The 17,601-nt window shown below is 51.5% G+C and overlaps 1 protein-coding gene across 1 annotated transcript in view; it reads right to left on the reverse strand.

Annotated features, from left to right (window-relative positions):
- Window positions 1-17,601, reverse strand: part of STK10 (serine/threonine kinase 10) — a 144,340-nt gene that overhangs the window by 55,442 nt on the left and 71,297 nt on the right. The window contains exons 5-7 of the mRNA XM_019027991.4: window positions 8,577-8,649; window positions 7,399-7,593; window positions 6,431-6,512 (exon numbers count right to left, since the gene is read on the reverse strand). Of these exons, the coding sequence (XP_018883536.3) occupies window positions 6,431-6,512; window positions 7,399-7,593; window positions 8,577-8,649 (350 nt within the window). The remainder of the gene's footprint in view (window positions 1-6,430; window positions 6,513-7,398; window positions 7,594-8,576; window positions 8,650-17,601) is intronic.

The following is a 17,601-nucleotide window of genomic DNA, read 5'->3' on the forward strand; positions in this document are numbered from 1 at the left end:
ATCAGAAAAGCCCGCTATGGCCCGGCACAGTGGCTCACATCTGTAATCCCAGCACTTTGGGAGGCCAAGGCGGTGGATCACCTGAGGTCAGGAGTTCAAGATCAGCCTGGCCAACATGGTGAAACCCCGTCTCTACTAAAAATAACAAAAATTAGCTGGGCATGGTGGCGCATGCCTGTAATCCCAGCTACTCGGGAGGCTGAGGCAGGAGAATCACTTGAACCCGGGAGGCAGAGGTTACAGTGAACCAAAATCATGCCAATGCACTTCAGCCTGGGTGACAAAGGGAGACTCTGTCTCAAAAACAATAACAAAAAAAGAAAAGCCTGTTCTGCATTCCTAGCCACTCCTATTCCCTCCCACATGCCCCCAGAGCACAGCTTTTTGGAACCAAAGGTGAGAACCAAGATCCCAAAGGTGAGAACCAAGATCCCAAAGGTGAGAACCAAGATCCCAAAGGTTCCCAAGCTCCACACTGCGCAATCTCACACAAGTGAACTTGAGCGAAACGCCACAGGACGCTTCACTGCAGTGGCTGAAGCAGACACGGCAGAAATAAACAAACACAGGCAGGGGCTTCTGGAAACACCAGGTTTTCATCAGGGCACCCCATGTATTGATCAAATCAGTGGCTTTTCAGCACGGCCAGGAACTCTGCTTTCTTGAGGCAGAACCATCTGCTCCACTGCCTCCCTGACCACCCCAGCGTCCTTAGGAGGAGGAAGGAGGGCCATGGGGAAGAAAGTCTGTGATGGGTGGGTGAGGAGGGCAGCTCTGCCAGGCACCAGAGCAAGCAAGGCTGGCACACAGGGCCACCCGTCCTATGGCTGATTAGGCCCAAACACTGTTTTACAGACTGCTCTGGGACACAAAACACAGACCACCTCCGCCACGGCATCAGCTCCTCTGCCGCCAGAGATGTGTTTAGAGGCCCATTAGAGAGATAACGCCCTGGCTGTGCTGCAAGGGAGAATCCTAGCCTGCACCAGGTAGGCTGGTCTGGGCACACATGTCCCCAGTGGAAGGCTAGATCACAGAGGAACTTGACCGCCCAGTCCTCCCCCCCAGTAAGAGGCACCGGCTGGCTGTTCAGTGCCATCTTTGCTGAAAAAGGCAACCGGCACCTGCTCTCTGGCCAGGGCCTCCTCTGCCATCTAAACAGATGTCCTTTCCAAGAACTCAAGCCTACTTTTCCTCTATGTGGTTAGAAACCATCAGCCAGAGGGGTCCTATACTCCAAGATGGGCTTTAAAAAACGCCAAAAAGGCCGGGCATGGTGGCTCACACCTGTAATCCCAGCACTTTGGGAGCCTGAGGTAGGTGCATCACTTGAGGTCAGGAGTTCGAGACCACCCTGGCCAACATGGCGAAATCCCATCTCTACTGAAAATACAAGAATTAGCCGGGTGTGGTGGCGGGCGTCTGTAATCCCAGCTACTCGGGAGGCTGAAGCAGGAGAATCGCTTGAACCCAGGAGGCGGAGATTGCAGTGAACCGAGATCAGGCCACTGTACTCCAGCCTGGGCAACACGACGAGACTCCATTTCAAAAAAAATAAAAATAAGGATAAAAACACCTAATAATGCTCGCAGTTTTCAGGCGCTGGCATCTCTCTTTCAATCCTCTCTCCTTTCTGGTCTCCTTCCCTCCCTCTCTCTTTCATTCATTCGGAGAGGCAGCTTACCAGAGAGGTCAAGAGCACAGACTCTTGAACCCGAGGACCAGGATCAGAACCCAGCTCTGTGGCCTACAGGCTGTGTGACCTTGTGCCAGCTACTTCACTGCTGTGTGCCTCCGTTTTACCATCTGCTCAACAGAGAGCTGAATAGCATCTACTTCAGAGCGTTGGTATGAGGATTAAATTAGGTGACATCTGCTAAGTATTTATAATCGTACCTGGCATGAACAAAGGGTTATGTAACAGTTTGTTAGGTAAAAATAAGTCAATTTTGGCCGGGCGTGGTGGCTCACGCCTGTAATCCCAGCACTTTGGGAGGCTGAGGCAAGCAGATCTCCCCAGGTCAGGAGTTCAAGACCAGCCTGGCCAACATGGTGAAACCCCATCTCTACTAAAAACACAAAAATTACCCGGGCGTGGTGGTGCATGCCTGTAATCCCAACTACTTGGGAGGCCGAGACGGGAGAATCACTTGAACCCAGGGGGTGGAGGCTGCAGTGAGCCAAGATAGCTCCACTGCACTTCAGCCTGGCAACAGAGCGAGACTCCGTCTCCAAAAAAAAAAAAAAAAAAAAAGTCAATTTATTTAGCAAATATTTGCTGAGGGCTCTCTATATACCAGGCACTATTCCTGGGACCTATCAGTGAACAAAACAAAGACGCTGTCCTCAGGGCACTGACATGCCAGGCAGGGAGCTTGACAACAAACCTAATAAGCAGGCAAGTTATATCCTGAGTGCCATGTGCCATGGAAGAAGGAAGAAGTAGGGCAGGGAAAGGGGACTGGGAATGTGGGGAGTGTAGTGGGTTTGCAATTTCATGTGGGTGGTTGGGAGAGGCCTCACCACAAGGCTGACATTAGAGCAATGACTTGAAGAGGGAGAGTCAGTCACAGAGGGATCCGGAGGAAGGCCATTCCAGGCAGCATGGACAGCCAGTGCCAAGGCCCTGAGGCAGGAACATGCTGTGTTCAGAGCACAGCAAGGCAGCTGGGCAGGCTGGAGAAGAGTGAGGCTGGAGTGTGGGAGCGAGAGGGGCGATGGGGGTCAGAAGGGTGCGGGGGGCGGATCACACAGCACTCTAAGGGGCCCTGAGACTCTGGGTTTTCCCTAGAGTGAAACGGGAGCCACTGGGGAGCTTTGGCCCGGGGGAGGACATGAGCTGGCCCCTGTTGAGAAGGTTCACTCTGGCTGCTGTGCTCAGCCCAGACCCAACAGAGAGGGCAGGGGACCAGCGAGGAGGCAGCAGCCCGAGTGAGAGGTGGTGGTGGCCCAGGTAGTGGCTGCAATGGAGGGGTGGGAAAGGCTGAAGTCTAGGCATGTACTGAATGCAGGGACAACGGGATTTCCTGACAGGTGGGCTAGGGAGTGTGGAAGAAAGAGGAGCAAGGGTGCCTGCATGGTTTGGGGCCTGAGCCACTGGAAGGGTGGAGCTGCCATCGGCTGAGATGGGAAAGCCAGTGGTGGAGCACGTCGGCGAAAAGATCCAAGTGCTCAGCATTCAGTGTGAGATGCCCACTGGACCTCCGGGGAGTCAACAGCTGGACGCGGGCTGAGGCATCGAGCTGGGAGTGCTGCACGCTGGGTGCGTGGAGATGGAGGGAGGGCCCTGTGCACTCACACTAATGAGCTGGGGCAAAGGGGGGCGAGCAAAGGCAACGGAGAAGGAGAGGCTGATGACCAAGGGTGTGTGGAGGCCTGGAGGTCGAGTGCCGACAGGAGGAGGAGGAGATGGACTGGGCTGGTGCTGTTGATGTGTTCAGTGAGACCAACACCGAGGCTGACCCATGGCACAGAAACCGCTGACGACCTTGACAAGAGCAGCTGTGATAGAGTGGACGGGTTTAAGAGCAAATTCAGCCAGTATCTACTCAGCACCTCATATGTGACAGCTGTAGTGTTAAAAATGTTACATACAAAATCTCATTCACTCACACAATCCTGTGCAGCCAGCACTCTCTACATCTTACAGATGAGGAAACTGAGGCACAGAGTGAGAACCATGCAGATGCTGGGTGGGGGGGGGCGGGGCATGGCGTGTCTGATTTCAGAGCCTGGTTACTAACCACAAGTTGGTCCAGGCCCAAAGAATGTCTGCAGGAGTCAATGAATGAATCACAAACCAATGGGGGTGTGAATCACTCCGCCCAGGGCGGGACACAGGGAGACGTGAGAGCCAGGCACTTCTTGGAAGCCAGTAGACACCCTGAAGGCTGACAGCACTGGAGGTGGGGGCTGGGAAGCCAAGATCTGGGCCCACCTCTGTCACTCAAAGCCAAGCGGCCTGGGGCCAGTCACCTCCCTGCGCTGATCCCGGTGTCCTCCCGAGGGGGTAATGCCATGCCCACCCTCTCTCACAGGAGAGGAAAAGGCACGTGGGTGAAGCCAGCAGCAGCACAGGCGTGAAAGGTGCTTTATTCATCTCCAGAGATCGCTCCTTTGTTCTGCAACCCTTTCTGCTGGACGGTAAGAATCCTCTGGCAGGACATTTTTTCCAAGTATGGAGCGGAAATTCCTGGCTGAGGCTGCAGCTCCGGAGCTGCCATATGGGGATGGGGGACAGCTGGTCTCTCCGTGGAATGTCCTGGAGGCCGGATATATCAGGGCAGGAGGTGCCTCTTACAGGAAACAATTGGCCCCAAGCGGCTTGGACAGTGACAGCAGCCCCACTCGACCCCACCCACTTCAGGGGGCCCCAGCCCACTCCCCACAATACCCAGAAAATGAGGCCTTTGGGCACTCCAGAAATGTGCTTTCAAATACGTTCTAGAAATGTAAAAGGAACAACTGTGACCCCTCACCCCCGGCAGTAGATAGACCCCATTTTGCATTCTGGTTCTTTTCATTTTTAAAAAAATAAATACATCAGTCCTATGCATCAAGCATTCCTGGAGCACTGTGCTTAAGAGTTAAGCTAAGCGCTTCATAGTACCTCTTCATTTAATCCTCACAACCACCCAGTAAGGGGACTGCTGCTATTCACTCCCATTTCAGAGTGACAAGCAAGTCACAGAGAGGTTAAGCCATTTGCCCAGGGGCTCACAGCCAGTAAATGGCAGAGCTGTCGAACCCTGGACTTTCCCGCCCCAGCTCACACTCATAATAACTAAGCTGCTACCCCAGAAGGACGCACAGTGGCTCAGGATGCTGACCACAGGCCCAGTGCATGGCACACAGTAGGAAGCTGGGAAAAGCTGGGTGAATACAAAGACTCAAGTGCCTGGTGTGGCGCCTTCCTCCCCTTCCTGCCACCGCACCTCTAAGGCTGTCATGCTGAGGGCAGGACCGGAGCCGACACGGCAGTGAAAGGGCAGCCCTGTTGCATCACCCAGGCCCATTCCTCCCCATCTTCCATCAGTGGCAGTGACATGGGGACACTGGTCGGCAGATTTGCAAATGACCGGGCAAGTGCTATGCACAGCCCTCAGAACACTGCTGTGGACACACCGACCTCACCCAGCCTCCAGCCATGACCCCCTAACTCGAGGCATGGGCCCAGGCAAAGAATGGCTCACAGCTCCCTCCAATAGTTCAAAAAGCTTCAAGGAAACCATTATCCACCTGCCCATTCTAAGGCAGTACAGCCAGCTAATGAGATGCTCAGAGTCTCCTGATCCCGCACACAGCAGCCAGAAGGCAGGAGGACCCTTGTAAATGGATGTCGGATGCTGTGTCTCCCCTAATGCACAGATAAAGCCCAGGACCTGGCTCTGGCTTGCAAGGCCCTGAAGGACCCTGTGTGCAGAAAATAGCACAGCAAGCTTCAGAAAGGGCCATTAACAAGGTTGGATCCTCAGCCGGTCTCTGCAAACTAGGAGACGGCTCCCACCATTAACTAATAAGAGTGGCCCGCTCTGCCTAAACTGTTCTGCAAACAATATGGCTTAGGTGGAATACCTCCTTTCCTTCTAGAGTCTGGAACTCTGGTCTGTGCCAGGCAGGGGGTGCTTATGTGACCACTACCCACTAAAAACCCTAAGGGGCTTCCCTGGTGGACAGCACAGAGAATTAAGCTGTCCTGGTAACTGTACTGGGAGAGGGCCCTGGAAGCTTGCACCTGGCTCCCAAGACCTTTTCCCACGCGCCTCCTCCTTGGGCTGAGTTCTCTCTGTGCTTTTGCTGTCCTAAGTCTCCTGTGGGGAGAGAATATGCTGAGGCCAGGTGTTCTCCTAGGGAACCATCGAGCCTTGGGACAGACGCCCCAGTGCCTCTCCGCTCTCATCTCCCCTCCCCTGGCCCCTGTGCTCCTGCTCCCCCACCTCCCACCCCCACCCCCTGGCTCTTCCCAGCATGTGTGGAACATGCTGCTGTCCCAGGCCTTTGCCTCCTCTCTCTCTGGGCCACTGGCCTTGCTCCTTCCCTTCCTGTGGACAGACATCTGCTCATCCAGAGAACCCTTCCTTATCCTCCCTTACAAGACAACAGCCGATCCCAGGTGCCCCACCCCTGCACTGTGGATCTCCTTCCGTGGCACTGGCCACCCCCTGCCATGCACACATACTTGCTTATTTGCCACCTGTATCCCCACTGGAACATACGCTCCATGAGGACAAGGTCTGGGTGGCTTCGTTCCCCAAGGCACTCCCAACACAGAGCTGGCATTCAGGAGGTGCCTGGGGAATACCCGTTGATGGACAAACAGCTGTCCATGCTGTTCCCTGGGCGGGGTGAGAACACGCCCAGCGTCCAGGTCACTGGTGAGTTCATTAGGCTCCACCCTTCAGGGAGCAGAGTGGGAGGGGAATCCACTCACCTCCAGCAGTTGCGCGGCACTGGGTCGGGTTTCTGGGTTCTTATCCAGGGCTATCTTCAGGAAGTCACGGAACTCTACAGACCTGGGAGGACAGGCGTCAGAGGTAAGCATGGAGGAGGCAAGAGCAGACAGAAGCCCCCCACGTCACTGACTCCACTGTCCCAATCATGCCCCTCAAAGGACAGAGGAAACTTTCACAAGCTAAAACAGTGACAGGGCCTACACGACGCCCTTTTCATCATGGACATCACTGTCCAGATGGGGACCCAGACATCGGAGAGGAGCAGGGACATGCCCAGGCCACACAGTGAGGAGACTCAGCAGTGCCGGGATTTGAACCCAGGCCCCCGATGTCCCGCCCAGGGTGTACCATGTGGCTCCTGCGGCTCAGCTGGGGCTCCTGTTCCCCAGTGGGAGCCAGCTTATTTGGGTGACTTGGTTTGCCCTGGTGAAGATCTCATGTCAAGTGCACAGAGGCAGCACGGTAGCTCACGCCTGTAATTCCAGCACTTTGGGAGGCCGAGGCAGACGGATCCCTTGAGGCCAGGAGTTCAAGACCAGCCTGGGCGACATAGGAGACCTTGTCTCTACAGAAAATTAGCCACGCATGGTGGTGAGTGCCTGTACTCTCGGCTACAAGGGAGGCTGAGGTGTGAGGATCTCTTGAGCCTAGGAGGTCGAGGTTGCAGTGAGCTATGACTGCACCACTGTACTCCAGCCTGGGCAAAACAGTGAGACCCTATTTCAAAAAAAAAAAAAAAAAGGGGGGGAACACAAAGGGAAAAAGAGGCACGAAGGACCCGGGGGGCTCAGAAACACCTGAAGACCCCCAGGCCCCAGCCTCTCCTTTGGAGCTAGCAGCACCAGGAGAACCCTACCACTGCACCTCCCCAGCCCCGTCCACCACATATTCCAGCCCTAACCCCGGCGCAGGCACCCCGGCAGGTGGCCCTGCCCCTGGCCCTCACCACTTAGACGGCGTGAGCAGCGTGGGAGGGTCCGACTTGGCGATCTTTAGCAGGACCCGCATGGGGTTGAGCTCGTGGTGTGGCGGCTCGATCTGGGCCATCTCAATCAGCGTGATGCCCAGGGACCAGATGTCGGCTTTGTAGTCGTAGGGCGTGTCCTTCATGGTCTCACACATGACCACCTCGGGGGCCATCCTGAACCAACCAAGGGACAACATAGGGCTAAGAATCTGGCCTTTACAGGTGCTTCTTGGACATTCAGGGTCAAGGGCCACCACGAGCCACTGTCGGGGTTGGCAGCACTCCCGAATCATGATCTGCGTGACTCTGCATCCCACTGTCTTCCTTAGGACGCTCTTCCACAGAAAAACGCCTCCACGCGGCTCCTCGCCACGTCCTGCTGCAGTTCCGACGCCTACCGCGAGATGGCAGCAGCAACCCGGAACACAGAGTCCTGGGTAGGGGGCGGGTGGGAGCGGAGGGGAAGGTGCGGAGCAAAAAAAAGGGGCGTGGAGGTGGGTGGGCGAGAAGACAACAGCACAGAGAGGAGAAACAGGTATAAAAGGGGGGAGAGAGAGAGCAAGGGTGAGTAACAAGCAAGCAAGAAAGGAGCCCAAACTACACAATGGCAAGTAATGCACAAGAAAAAATTGGAAACACGGCAAACAGAGAGTAGTCAGGCGTGAAATTGAGTGACAGTGTTTTGCTTTTAAAGTAATAGTTCTGGAAAAGAAGGAAACACGACAGACTAGAGAAGTCCAGGGAGACTTCACATGACGGTAGGAATTGAACTTGTACTGTTCACCTTCACGGCCCCCATCCCCGGCCCTCAATACATACGTGGCGAATAAATCACGAACTGAATCCTGTTTTACGGATTCTAGTTCAGTTATTAATGGAGTGCCTTCTATGTGCACCATTTCATTTCATTCTCACAGTAGCCTTATTAAGTAGGGGCCATTATATCCCTAATTTTATGGATGAAGAAACTGAGGCACGGGAAAGCTAAGCAGCTTGTCCAAGGTCACACAGCTAGTAAGCCACGAGGCAGGGCGTGTGCCCACAGGCTGACCGGGCAGCCCTTGTCTTCCGGCCCCTCTCTGTCTAAAGCGCCTGGTGGTCACCTTGGAGAGTTTTAACATCCAGTCCATTCCATTTCCAGAAGCTACACGACTCACCAGTAAGGCGTGCCGATGAAGGAATCTCGTTTCTGTAGAGTCTTCAGATTCTTGGCAGACACACCAAAGTCAGCTGCAAGACAAAATCTCAGCTAGCGTTTTCCACGGATATTCCTCCACCCATAGCCCTGGGGTAAAAGCCGGGTATGTGGACTCAGGGGTACACATTCCAAGTCGACTAACAGATGCCATTTTCTATCTAGCAAATTAGAAGGCATTAAAAATATAAGAATATCTGCTGCTGTGAGGAAGTACTGAGATGAACACTTTCCTCTCTACTAACAAGAGCCTGCACTGGCAGCAGCCTTCAGGAAAGCAATTTGGCAATAAATAGCAAGAACCTTTAAAATACCCATACCATTTTAATCCAGTAATTCCAAATCCAGGACTCTGCCCTAATGAAACAGCCTTAAATTTAAAAAAATGCATAATGACGTTAATCAAAATCCCATTATAATAACAGTGCCATTATAAAATTATAATAATAGTGACACACTAAAAACAACCATAATTGCTTGGCTATCAGGGAGTGATTTTAAAACTTTTTATATAGATTAAGAAAAATGGAGGCCAGGCAGGGTGGCTCATGCCTGTAATCCCAGTACTTTGGAAGGCTGAAACAGGCAGATCGCTTGAGGCTAGGAGTTTGAGATCAACCTGGCCAACGTGGCAAAACCCAGTCTCTACTAAAAATACAAAAATTAGCCAGGCGTGGTGGTGGACGCCTGTAATCCCAGATACTTGGGAGGCTGAGGCACAAAAATCGCTTGAACCCGGGAGGTGGAGGCTGCAGGGAGCTGCAATCGCACCACTGCGCTCCAGCCCAGGCAATAGAGTAAGACTGTCTCAAAAAAAAAAAAATTAGTCAGGTGTGGTGGCATGTCCCTGCAGTCCCAATTACTTGGGAGGCTGAGGTGGGAGAATCGCTTGAACCCAGGAGGCAGAGGCTGCAGTGAGCCAGGATTGTGCCACTGCACTCCAACCTGGGCGGTATTTATTACTATTTATTAATTTATTATTATTTTTTTGAGATGGAGTCTTGCTCTATCACCCAGGCTGGAGTGCAGTGGCGCAATCTTGGCTCACTGCAACCTCCACCTCCCGGGTTCAAGCGATTCTTGTGCCTCAGCCTCCCGAGTAGATGACATTACAGGCATGTGCCAACATGCCCAGCTAATTTTTGTATTTTTAGTAGAGATGGGGTTTCACCACGTTGCCCAGGCTTGTCTTGAACTCCTAACCTCAGGTGGTCCACCAGCCTTGGCCTTCCAAAGTGCTGGGATTATAGGCATGAGCCACTGCGCCCGGCCTTATTGATTACTATTTATATTACTGTAAAAGGTTAAGTGGGGAGAAGGGTGATACACAGTTGAATATACTGTCTGGTCAGAATTATGCCCCTCCCACCCCAAAAAGGGGAAAAATACACACTGAACTGACTTGGAGGAAATATACCACACTACTTAAATGGCTGTGTGTGGGTGGTGAGACTTCCACAACTTTGCTATGATAAAGTGTATTATTTGCAGGACTAGCAAAAATAAATGAACACTTTTTTTTTTTCATGACAGAGTCCACTCTGTCACCCAAGCTGGAGTGCAGTGGCGCAATCATGGCTCACTGCAGCCTCAACCTCCCAGGCTCAAGCAATCCTCCCGAGTAGCTGAGACTACAGGTGTATGCCACCACACCCGGCTAATTTTTGTATTTTTTGTAGAGATGGAGTCTCTATGTTGCCCAGGCTGGTCTCGAACCCTGGGCTCAAGCAATCCTCCTGCCTTGGCCTCCGAAAGTGCTAGGATTACAGGCGTGAGGCACCAGGACCGGCCAATAAGATGTATCTTTACATGCATTCCAACACTCTCAGTCTTTCCTCACACACCCACTGCTAAGAGAAGAATTCAGCGCTACCAAGAGAAATTTTCTCCAGGGCTCCTGCCTTCTGTGGTGAAGTTTCATCTTGACTGAAAAATAGATTCAGGATGAAACAACACTTTGAGAGAACCCGGGATGCTCCATTTGAAACTCCCTGAATGGAATTTATGAGGGGTGTCCCCTGCTAGATGATGGCTGCCTTTGGACGATTCATCCCAAGAAGCTGCAGCATTATGACAACTTCAGGCCACCCGGGCACCGGTGCCTGGTCTTGAAATGAGCTGTATCCAGGAGCTCCTTTCAGACTTGCAATGTGAAACAAGGAGGCAGCACAATGCCAAGAGGCTGGGCCTGAATACGGGAGAACTTGGTTCCAGCCTCTGCTCTTCTGCTTCACTGTCCACTCACCCATTCATTCAGGTGCTCACCAGGCTCCATCAGGAGCGAGACACTAGCCGGGATCAGAGAATACAATGAGGACCCTCGGGGAATCCACAGTTTAGTTGGGGGAGCAGAGAGTAAGCAAATAAACAAACGTCTACTCCTAACATGGAAAGTGTTGGGAAGACAGGACCGGGGCTACTCGAGAGTGCACAGTAGGGGGTGTGACCTCGAGGGGACGGTCACGGAGGGAGGGCTGGGGGCTTTGGAGGAAGGACAGTTTTATTCAGCATACACTAACTGCACATCTATTATGTGCCCGACACTGTTCTAGGCACAGAGATGAAAGCAACCAAGTCCTGCCTGACATGCCACATGTTATTCCCGTGGTGGCGACAGGCACCTGGCAAAACCCCTGGAATGCCTGGCAGCGAGAAGGGCCCAGGGCTGAGAAGGCAGGGAGAAGAACACAGTGCTGGGGTGCGGGGTGGGGAGCTACTTTAGACACAAACTCAGGATCTGGGGGAGGTATTTCCAGGCAGAGAAAACTGCAAACAGACTAGGAGGCAGGAAACAGCAGGCTGCAGGGACCAGCGGGGACAGGACACAGCCTGGACGGAAGGAGGGGGCTGGGGGTGGAAGCAGATAAGGCAGGAGATGGGCAGGGCAGTTACAAAGCCTCTGAGCCTCAGTTTCCCCATCTGTGACACGGGGGTGATAGCACAGAACCATCGCGCAGGTTTTCCTGAGGATTAAATGACAAACGCAAAGCACTGCGCTGCAAGGTCCACTCGTGGCAAAAGTGAGAAGATGGTGATTCTTTCACCGGCCCATGAGCCAGTCCAGCCTTTTTCAGGCTGGGGCAAGGCTGAGGCTGAACTAAGACCCCCCGCCACCTCCTGGGAGTGGTCAGGAAAGCTGGCTTCTGAGCCCCGGTTAGTGCTAACTGGACAGCAGTTGCTATATCAGGGGACAGTCTGGCCAACAAGAGGGGACAGGGGGCCCTCAGCCTCCTGAAGTGGGACCAACAGGTGCTGCAAGTGAGGTGCAGAAGCAGGAAACCCAGGTAGAGCCTGGCTCTGCTGATGACTCCGGCAGGCGGCTCCCCTGGGCCTCCAGGGTAAGAATGGGAAGCTGGCCCCACCTTCCTGCTGGGTCAGCCAGGCCCCCCGTGGGCCTGGCTCCCTCGCAAACACCACTAAGGGCTGGCACATCATCCCATCCCAGGAAACCTTTTGGGAACAGTGACTGCCTCTCAGGCCCAGGGTGAGGATCCCAGAAGGTGGCCACTCCCCGACCATAGGCCCTGCCTATCCCTTCCTGAGAAGAGAGACGAAAAACAGAAACCACCAACGTGCAATGACACACCGTAGGTCCCCAGGGCCTCCCTCAGGCACGCACCAGCCAGCTCTTTGGGTAGCTGCTACTTCCCCTTCTGCCCCACACGATGGGGCCCAGATGGGAGACTGGGGCAGCCCCACCTTGCAGCCCAGAGAACTGAGCCTGTTTGCTCCCTCCGCAGAGTTTATAAGGGAGTGTCCCTTGATAGCTGATGGCTGCCCTTGAGCAATTCAAAAGGGATTTTCACCATGCAGTCTCTTCTGATGAAAACACTCCCCCTTCTCCTCCCATTTTAAAATGTATTAGAGACAAGGGCAGCGGAGATAAGGGAAATCTCCCTTTCTCCGCTGTAATTTCCATAAAGAAAGAGATCATTTCTGCTGTGGCCACAGTTGTATCCCTGGCACGTTATCTGGAGCAGGAAGCACTCAACAGGTTTATCGAATGAGCATGCTCATAAATAAACAAAGAGACAGAATTTGCTAAAATGCCTTTACTCATATATGTAAAAAATAAAACTGGGTTTTAAAAACTTGTTTGCCAGCAATTCTATTTGTAGAAATCCATCTCTAAAACCAGATCTATAATATATATGGATGCTTATAAAAGCAACAGCCAAAAAGAATGAAAAATTGGAAATCATCCAAAGTGTTGCTGGAGCTTCATTGCTGAATGGTTAGATAAATTGTGGTTCACCCCAGCTATGAAATAACATGCAGCTCTTAAAAAGAATGAGGCTGTATTTGTATGGACTAACTTGGAAGTTTATCTCTAATACATTAATACATGTCCCAAACATGTTGCTGACTGACTGATGAGTCTTATAAAATGTGTAGCATGATTCCAGAAATGATCCAAGTGCAGGTACTCCAGTAGAAGATTATCTTTAAAAGAATAATATATGCATATTGTGTGTACATGTCTGCACGCATGTGCATACACACACACACACACACCGGTCTGGATGTCTGCACATCAAACTTAATGTTCATCTCCCTGGAAGTGGGATTTTGGTGGGGGCAGTGCACAGAAGGGACCTTACTTTTTTTTTTTTTGAGACAGAGTCTCGCATGTCACCCAGGCTGGAGTGCAGTGGTGTGATCTTCGCTCACTGCAAGCTCCACCTCCTGGGTTCACGCCATTCTCCTGCCTCAGCCTCCCAAGTAGCTGGCACTACAGGCACCTGCCACCATGCCTGGCTAATTTTTTTTTTTTTTAGTAGAGACAGGGTTTCACCATGTTAGCCAGGATGGTCTCGATCTCCTGACCTCGTGATCCGCCCGCCTCGGCCTCCCAAAGTGCTGGGATTACAGGTGTGAGCCACTGCACCCGGCCAGGACCCTACATTTTTCACTTTACACACTTTTATTCTTTTTTTTTCAGATGGAGTTTCATTCTTGTTGCCCAGACTGGAGTGCAATGGCACGATCTCGGCTCACTGCAACCTCCACCTTCCGGGTTCAAGCAATTCTCCTGCCTCAGCCTCCCAAGCAGCTGGGATTACAGGCATGCGCCACCATGCCCGGCTAGTTTTGTATTTTTAGTAGAGACGGGGGGTTTCATCATGTTGGTCAGGCTGGTCTCAAAATCCCGACCTCAGGTGATCCACCTGCCTCGGCCTCCCAAAGTGCTAGGAATACAGGCATGAGCCAACGCGCCCGGCCCACTTTTATTCTTTAAAATGTTTTTGATAGAGTGTATTGTTTCTATGGTTTAAAAAACTGAAATGCATATGTAGCAAAGTTTTTTGGTTTTGTGGGTTTTTTTGTTTTTTCTCTATTAAGTAAAACCCAGTAGGGGCCAGGATGTGGTGAAAAGAGAATTGCACACTGCACTGGGGGGGTGTGTCAACTGGTATGACCAGCGCGGAGGGCATGCCGGCTGCAGGATGAACAAAACCCCAACTCGCTGCACACACCCAGCACTCTGCTTCTGAGAATTCCTCTTCAAGGTATGTTACAGAAAGAGACTCAAAGATCCATGAACAAGCACACTCATCACTGCATGATTTCATAAAGATGATAAACCTCATGAGAAACCCAAGTATCCAATTCAGGGCTTTCCTCAGGGCTCTGATAGGTAAATTGCATTTTGTGCCTGTGATGGGTACAAGAAAAACACGAAAATAATCATGTTTCTGAGTAATCTTTAAGGATATGGAGGAATACGCTGATATTCAATGTTAAAAACCAGACTAGGAAACTGTATATATATATATAATAATCCTAGTTTATCTTATAAAAACTAATATTGTCACTGGACACGGTGGCTCATGCCTGTAATCCCAGCACTTTGGGAGGCTGAGGCAGGCAGATCACCTGAGGTCAGGAGTTCGAGACAAAAACCAACATGGAAAAATCCCCTCTCTACTAAAAATACAAAATTAGCCAGGCGTGGTGGCACATGCCTGTAATCCCAGCTGCTCAGGAGGCTGATGCAAGAGAATCGCTTGAACCCAGGAGGCAGAGGTTGTGGAGAACTAAGATCGTGCCATTGCACTCCAGCCTGGGCAACAAAAGCGAAACTCCATCTCAAAAAAAAAAAAAAGAAAAACTAATATTTACTGAGAACTTACCATATGCATAGCACTGTGCAAAGAAACTTATGCATATCATCTGCATATCTATTCCTACACACATCGTTTATATCTATGACCCTTTAAGGCAGGGAAAATTATGACTCCCATTTTACAGATAAGGAAGCTTAACTTAAGAAAGACTAAGTAATGCACAGAAGGTCACCCAGCTGTGCTCTTTCCCACTATCTGATCCGACTTTTCTGCAGACAAAAAAAGACTTGGAGGGAAGCCCACGGAGAGTGGTGGTTTATTCTGGCAGGATTAGGAAGGACTTTAATTCTCCTTTTTGTGGGTCTTATTCCAAATTGTGTACAGGACTCTAGCTACTCTCGTGTGTGTGTGTGTGTGTGTGTGTGTTTTCTGATTACCAAAGTCATGTTGCTTATTAAAAACTCATTATTTTTCAGATTAAAAACTATAATACTGACAACTAAACATTTACGGGTTTGCTGTGTATAGCTCCAAATTTATTTATATTAAAATTATATATATATATATATATATATTTTTTTTTTTTTTTTTTTTGAGACGGAGTCTCGCTCTGTCGCCCAGGCTGGAGTGCAATGGCGCAATCTCGGCTCACTGCAAGCTCCGCCTCCCGGGTTCACGCCATTCTCCTGCCTCAGCCTCCCGAGTAGCTGGGACTACAGGCGCCCGCCACCACGCCTGGCTAATTTTTTTGTATTTTTAGTAGAGATGGGATTTCACCGTGTTAGCCAGGATGGTCTTGATCTCCTGACCTCGTGATCCGCCCGCCTCGGCCTCCCAAAGTGCTGGGATTACAGGCGTGAGCCACCGCACCCGGCCGGTTATTTTTATTTTCTTCCATTTTTTAGGAACTTAGAGACGCGTGCCCATTTGATAAGGGCTTCGTCTTCGGTTTGACCCCCCACCTTTGGCCTTCACTGACTCTCCTCCTCGCAACACACTGCACTGTCTTCCTGACACCCTCCACGCACTCACCGCCAACCCAGCCCTTTGTTCTTGCTTCCCATCCCTCAAGCTTCTGCCTCACTTACTTCCCCTCTGCTGGGCCTGTGTGATTCTCATAGGCTGGGCAGAGTAGGTAGACCGCAATTTTTTTTTCTGGCCGGTCCAAATCCTCCCTTCCTCTGAAAAACCATCTCCCCACCCACCACACTGCCTCATTGCGGGAGCGAGGGCTACTTCCGTGTTGTCACGTGACCCCACCCTCCGTGCCAGAGACTGAAGACAAGCCGGGCCTGTGGGAGACCCCCTCCTGCCTGGGCCTCACTGATTGGTCCAAGGATTACTATCTGGGCCAAATGGGGCCAGTCAGAGCCCTCCCCTGGGATTATTGATGCCAAAGCCTCCAATGGTGAGTTCGGGTTCAGGCAGCAGCAGATGATGCTGGGAAAGGTGAAACTAGATGGTATCCTGAGCTTGGTGCAGAGGGTTGGTCTGGGAGCCGAACCTACATGCACAGAAAGCCAAGGGCCAGGGATACGGTCCTGGCAGCGTTTATGTTCCAGGTTTCAACTAACTTTAAGGCCCACCCAGCTGTATTTCTTCTCCAATTTGGCTCCATGATGTTCACATTTTCCTGTCTGCCTTAACTCTTAGGAAGTGGGTTTTTATCATTTGCCACTAAGAGAGGCGACAAGAGGGTAGTGGTTAAGCATGTAGGCTCTGGACCCAGCTGCCTTGGTTTGAACCCCAGTTGTTCCTCTTATCAGCAATGTGACCTTGGATAAGTCAGTCTTGCTAGGTCCCAAATCCGTCCTGCAAGATGTTATCAGTGGCTTTTGAGAATGGAATGAGTTAACACATATCAGATGCTGGCTCAGTGCATGGTAGCTCTAGTGAAAGAACCAGGCCCCCAGTCTGCTGGTAGCAGGAAATAGCAATGCTGGGCTGGGTGAAGGCAGGAGTGAGAGATGGGCAGTTGGCTTCCTGACTGGTCCACCTGCCAAGTCTCCAGCACACTGGGCGGGGCATGGGGGTTGGGAGTTGGGGATGCTGAAGTAACTAACCATAGGCTAAAGTGGTGGTCATGCTGGAAGTGACTGTTTATTGAGCACCAACTATGTGTTGTTTGTTTTTTTGTTTTTGTTTTCGTGAAACAGAGTCTTACTCTGTTGCCCAGACCGGAGTGCAGTGGTGCAATCTCAGCTCACTGCAAACTCTGCCTCCTGGGTTCAAGCGATTCTCCTGTCTCAGCCTCCCAAGTAGCTGGGAATACAGGCGTGTGCCACCACGCCCGGCTAATTTTTGTATTTTTAGTAGAGATTGGGGTTTCGCCATGTTGGCCAGGCTGGTCTTGAACTCCTGACCTCAGGTGATCCACCCACCTCAGCCTACCAAAGTGCTGGGATTACAGGCGTGAGCCACCATGACTGGCCGAAAATCATTACTTTAAAAAATGCATTGTAGCCATATCATTTGGCGATGCAGAAGTACACATGAGAAGAACTCAAAGCGCTTGTCTCTGCAGGTGGATGGCAAAAGGAGACACGTGAGGGGATGACACATGTATGTGTTATTTTGGTTAAAAAAATAAAAACATTAAAAATACAAAGAGGAGACATTTGAAGAAGAAGGTTTTGAGCCGGGCGTGGTGGTTCACACCTGTAATCCCAGCACTTTGGGAGGCCGAGGCGGGTGGTTCACTTGTGGTCAGGAACTCGAGACCAGCCTGGCCAACATGGTGAAACCCGGTCTCTACTAAAAATACAAAAATTAGCCAGGTGTGGTGGCGGGTGCCTGTAGTCCCAGCAACTCAGGAGGCTGAGGCAGGAGAATCACTTGAACTGAGGAGGTGGAGGTTGCAGTGAGCCGAGATTTCGCCACTGCACTCCAGCCTGGATAACAGAGTGAGACTCTGTCCAA

The sequence above is a fragment of the Gorilla gorilla genome, chromosome 4 (genome assembly GCF_029281585.2).
Source record: "Gorilla gorilla gorilla isolate KB3781 chromosome 4, NHGRI_mGorGor1-v2.1_pri, whole genome shotgun sequence".
NCBI classification, from domain to species: domain Eukaryota; kingdom Metazoa; phylum Chordata; class Mammalia; order Primates; family Hominidae; genus Gorilla; species Gorilla gorilla.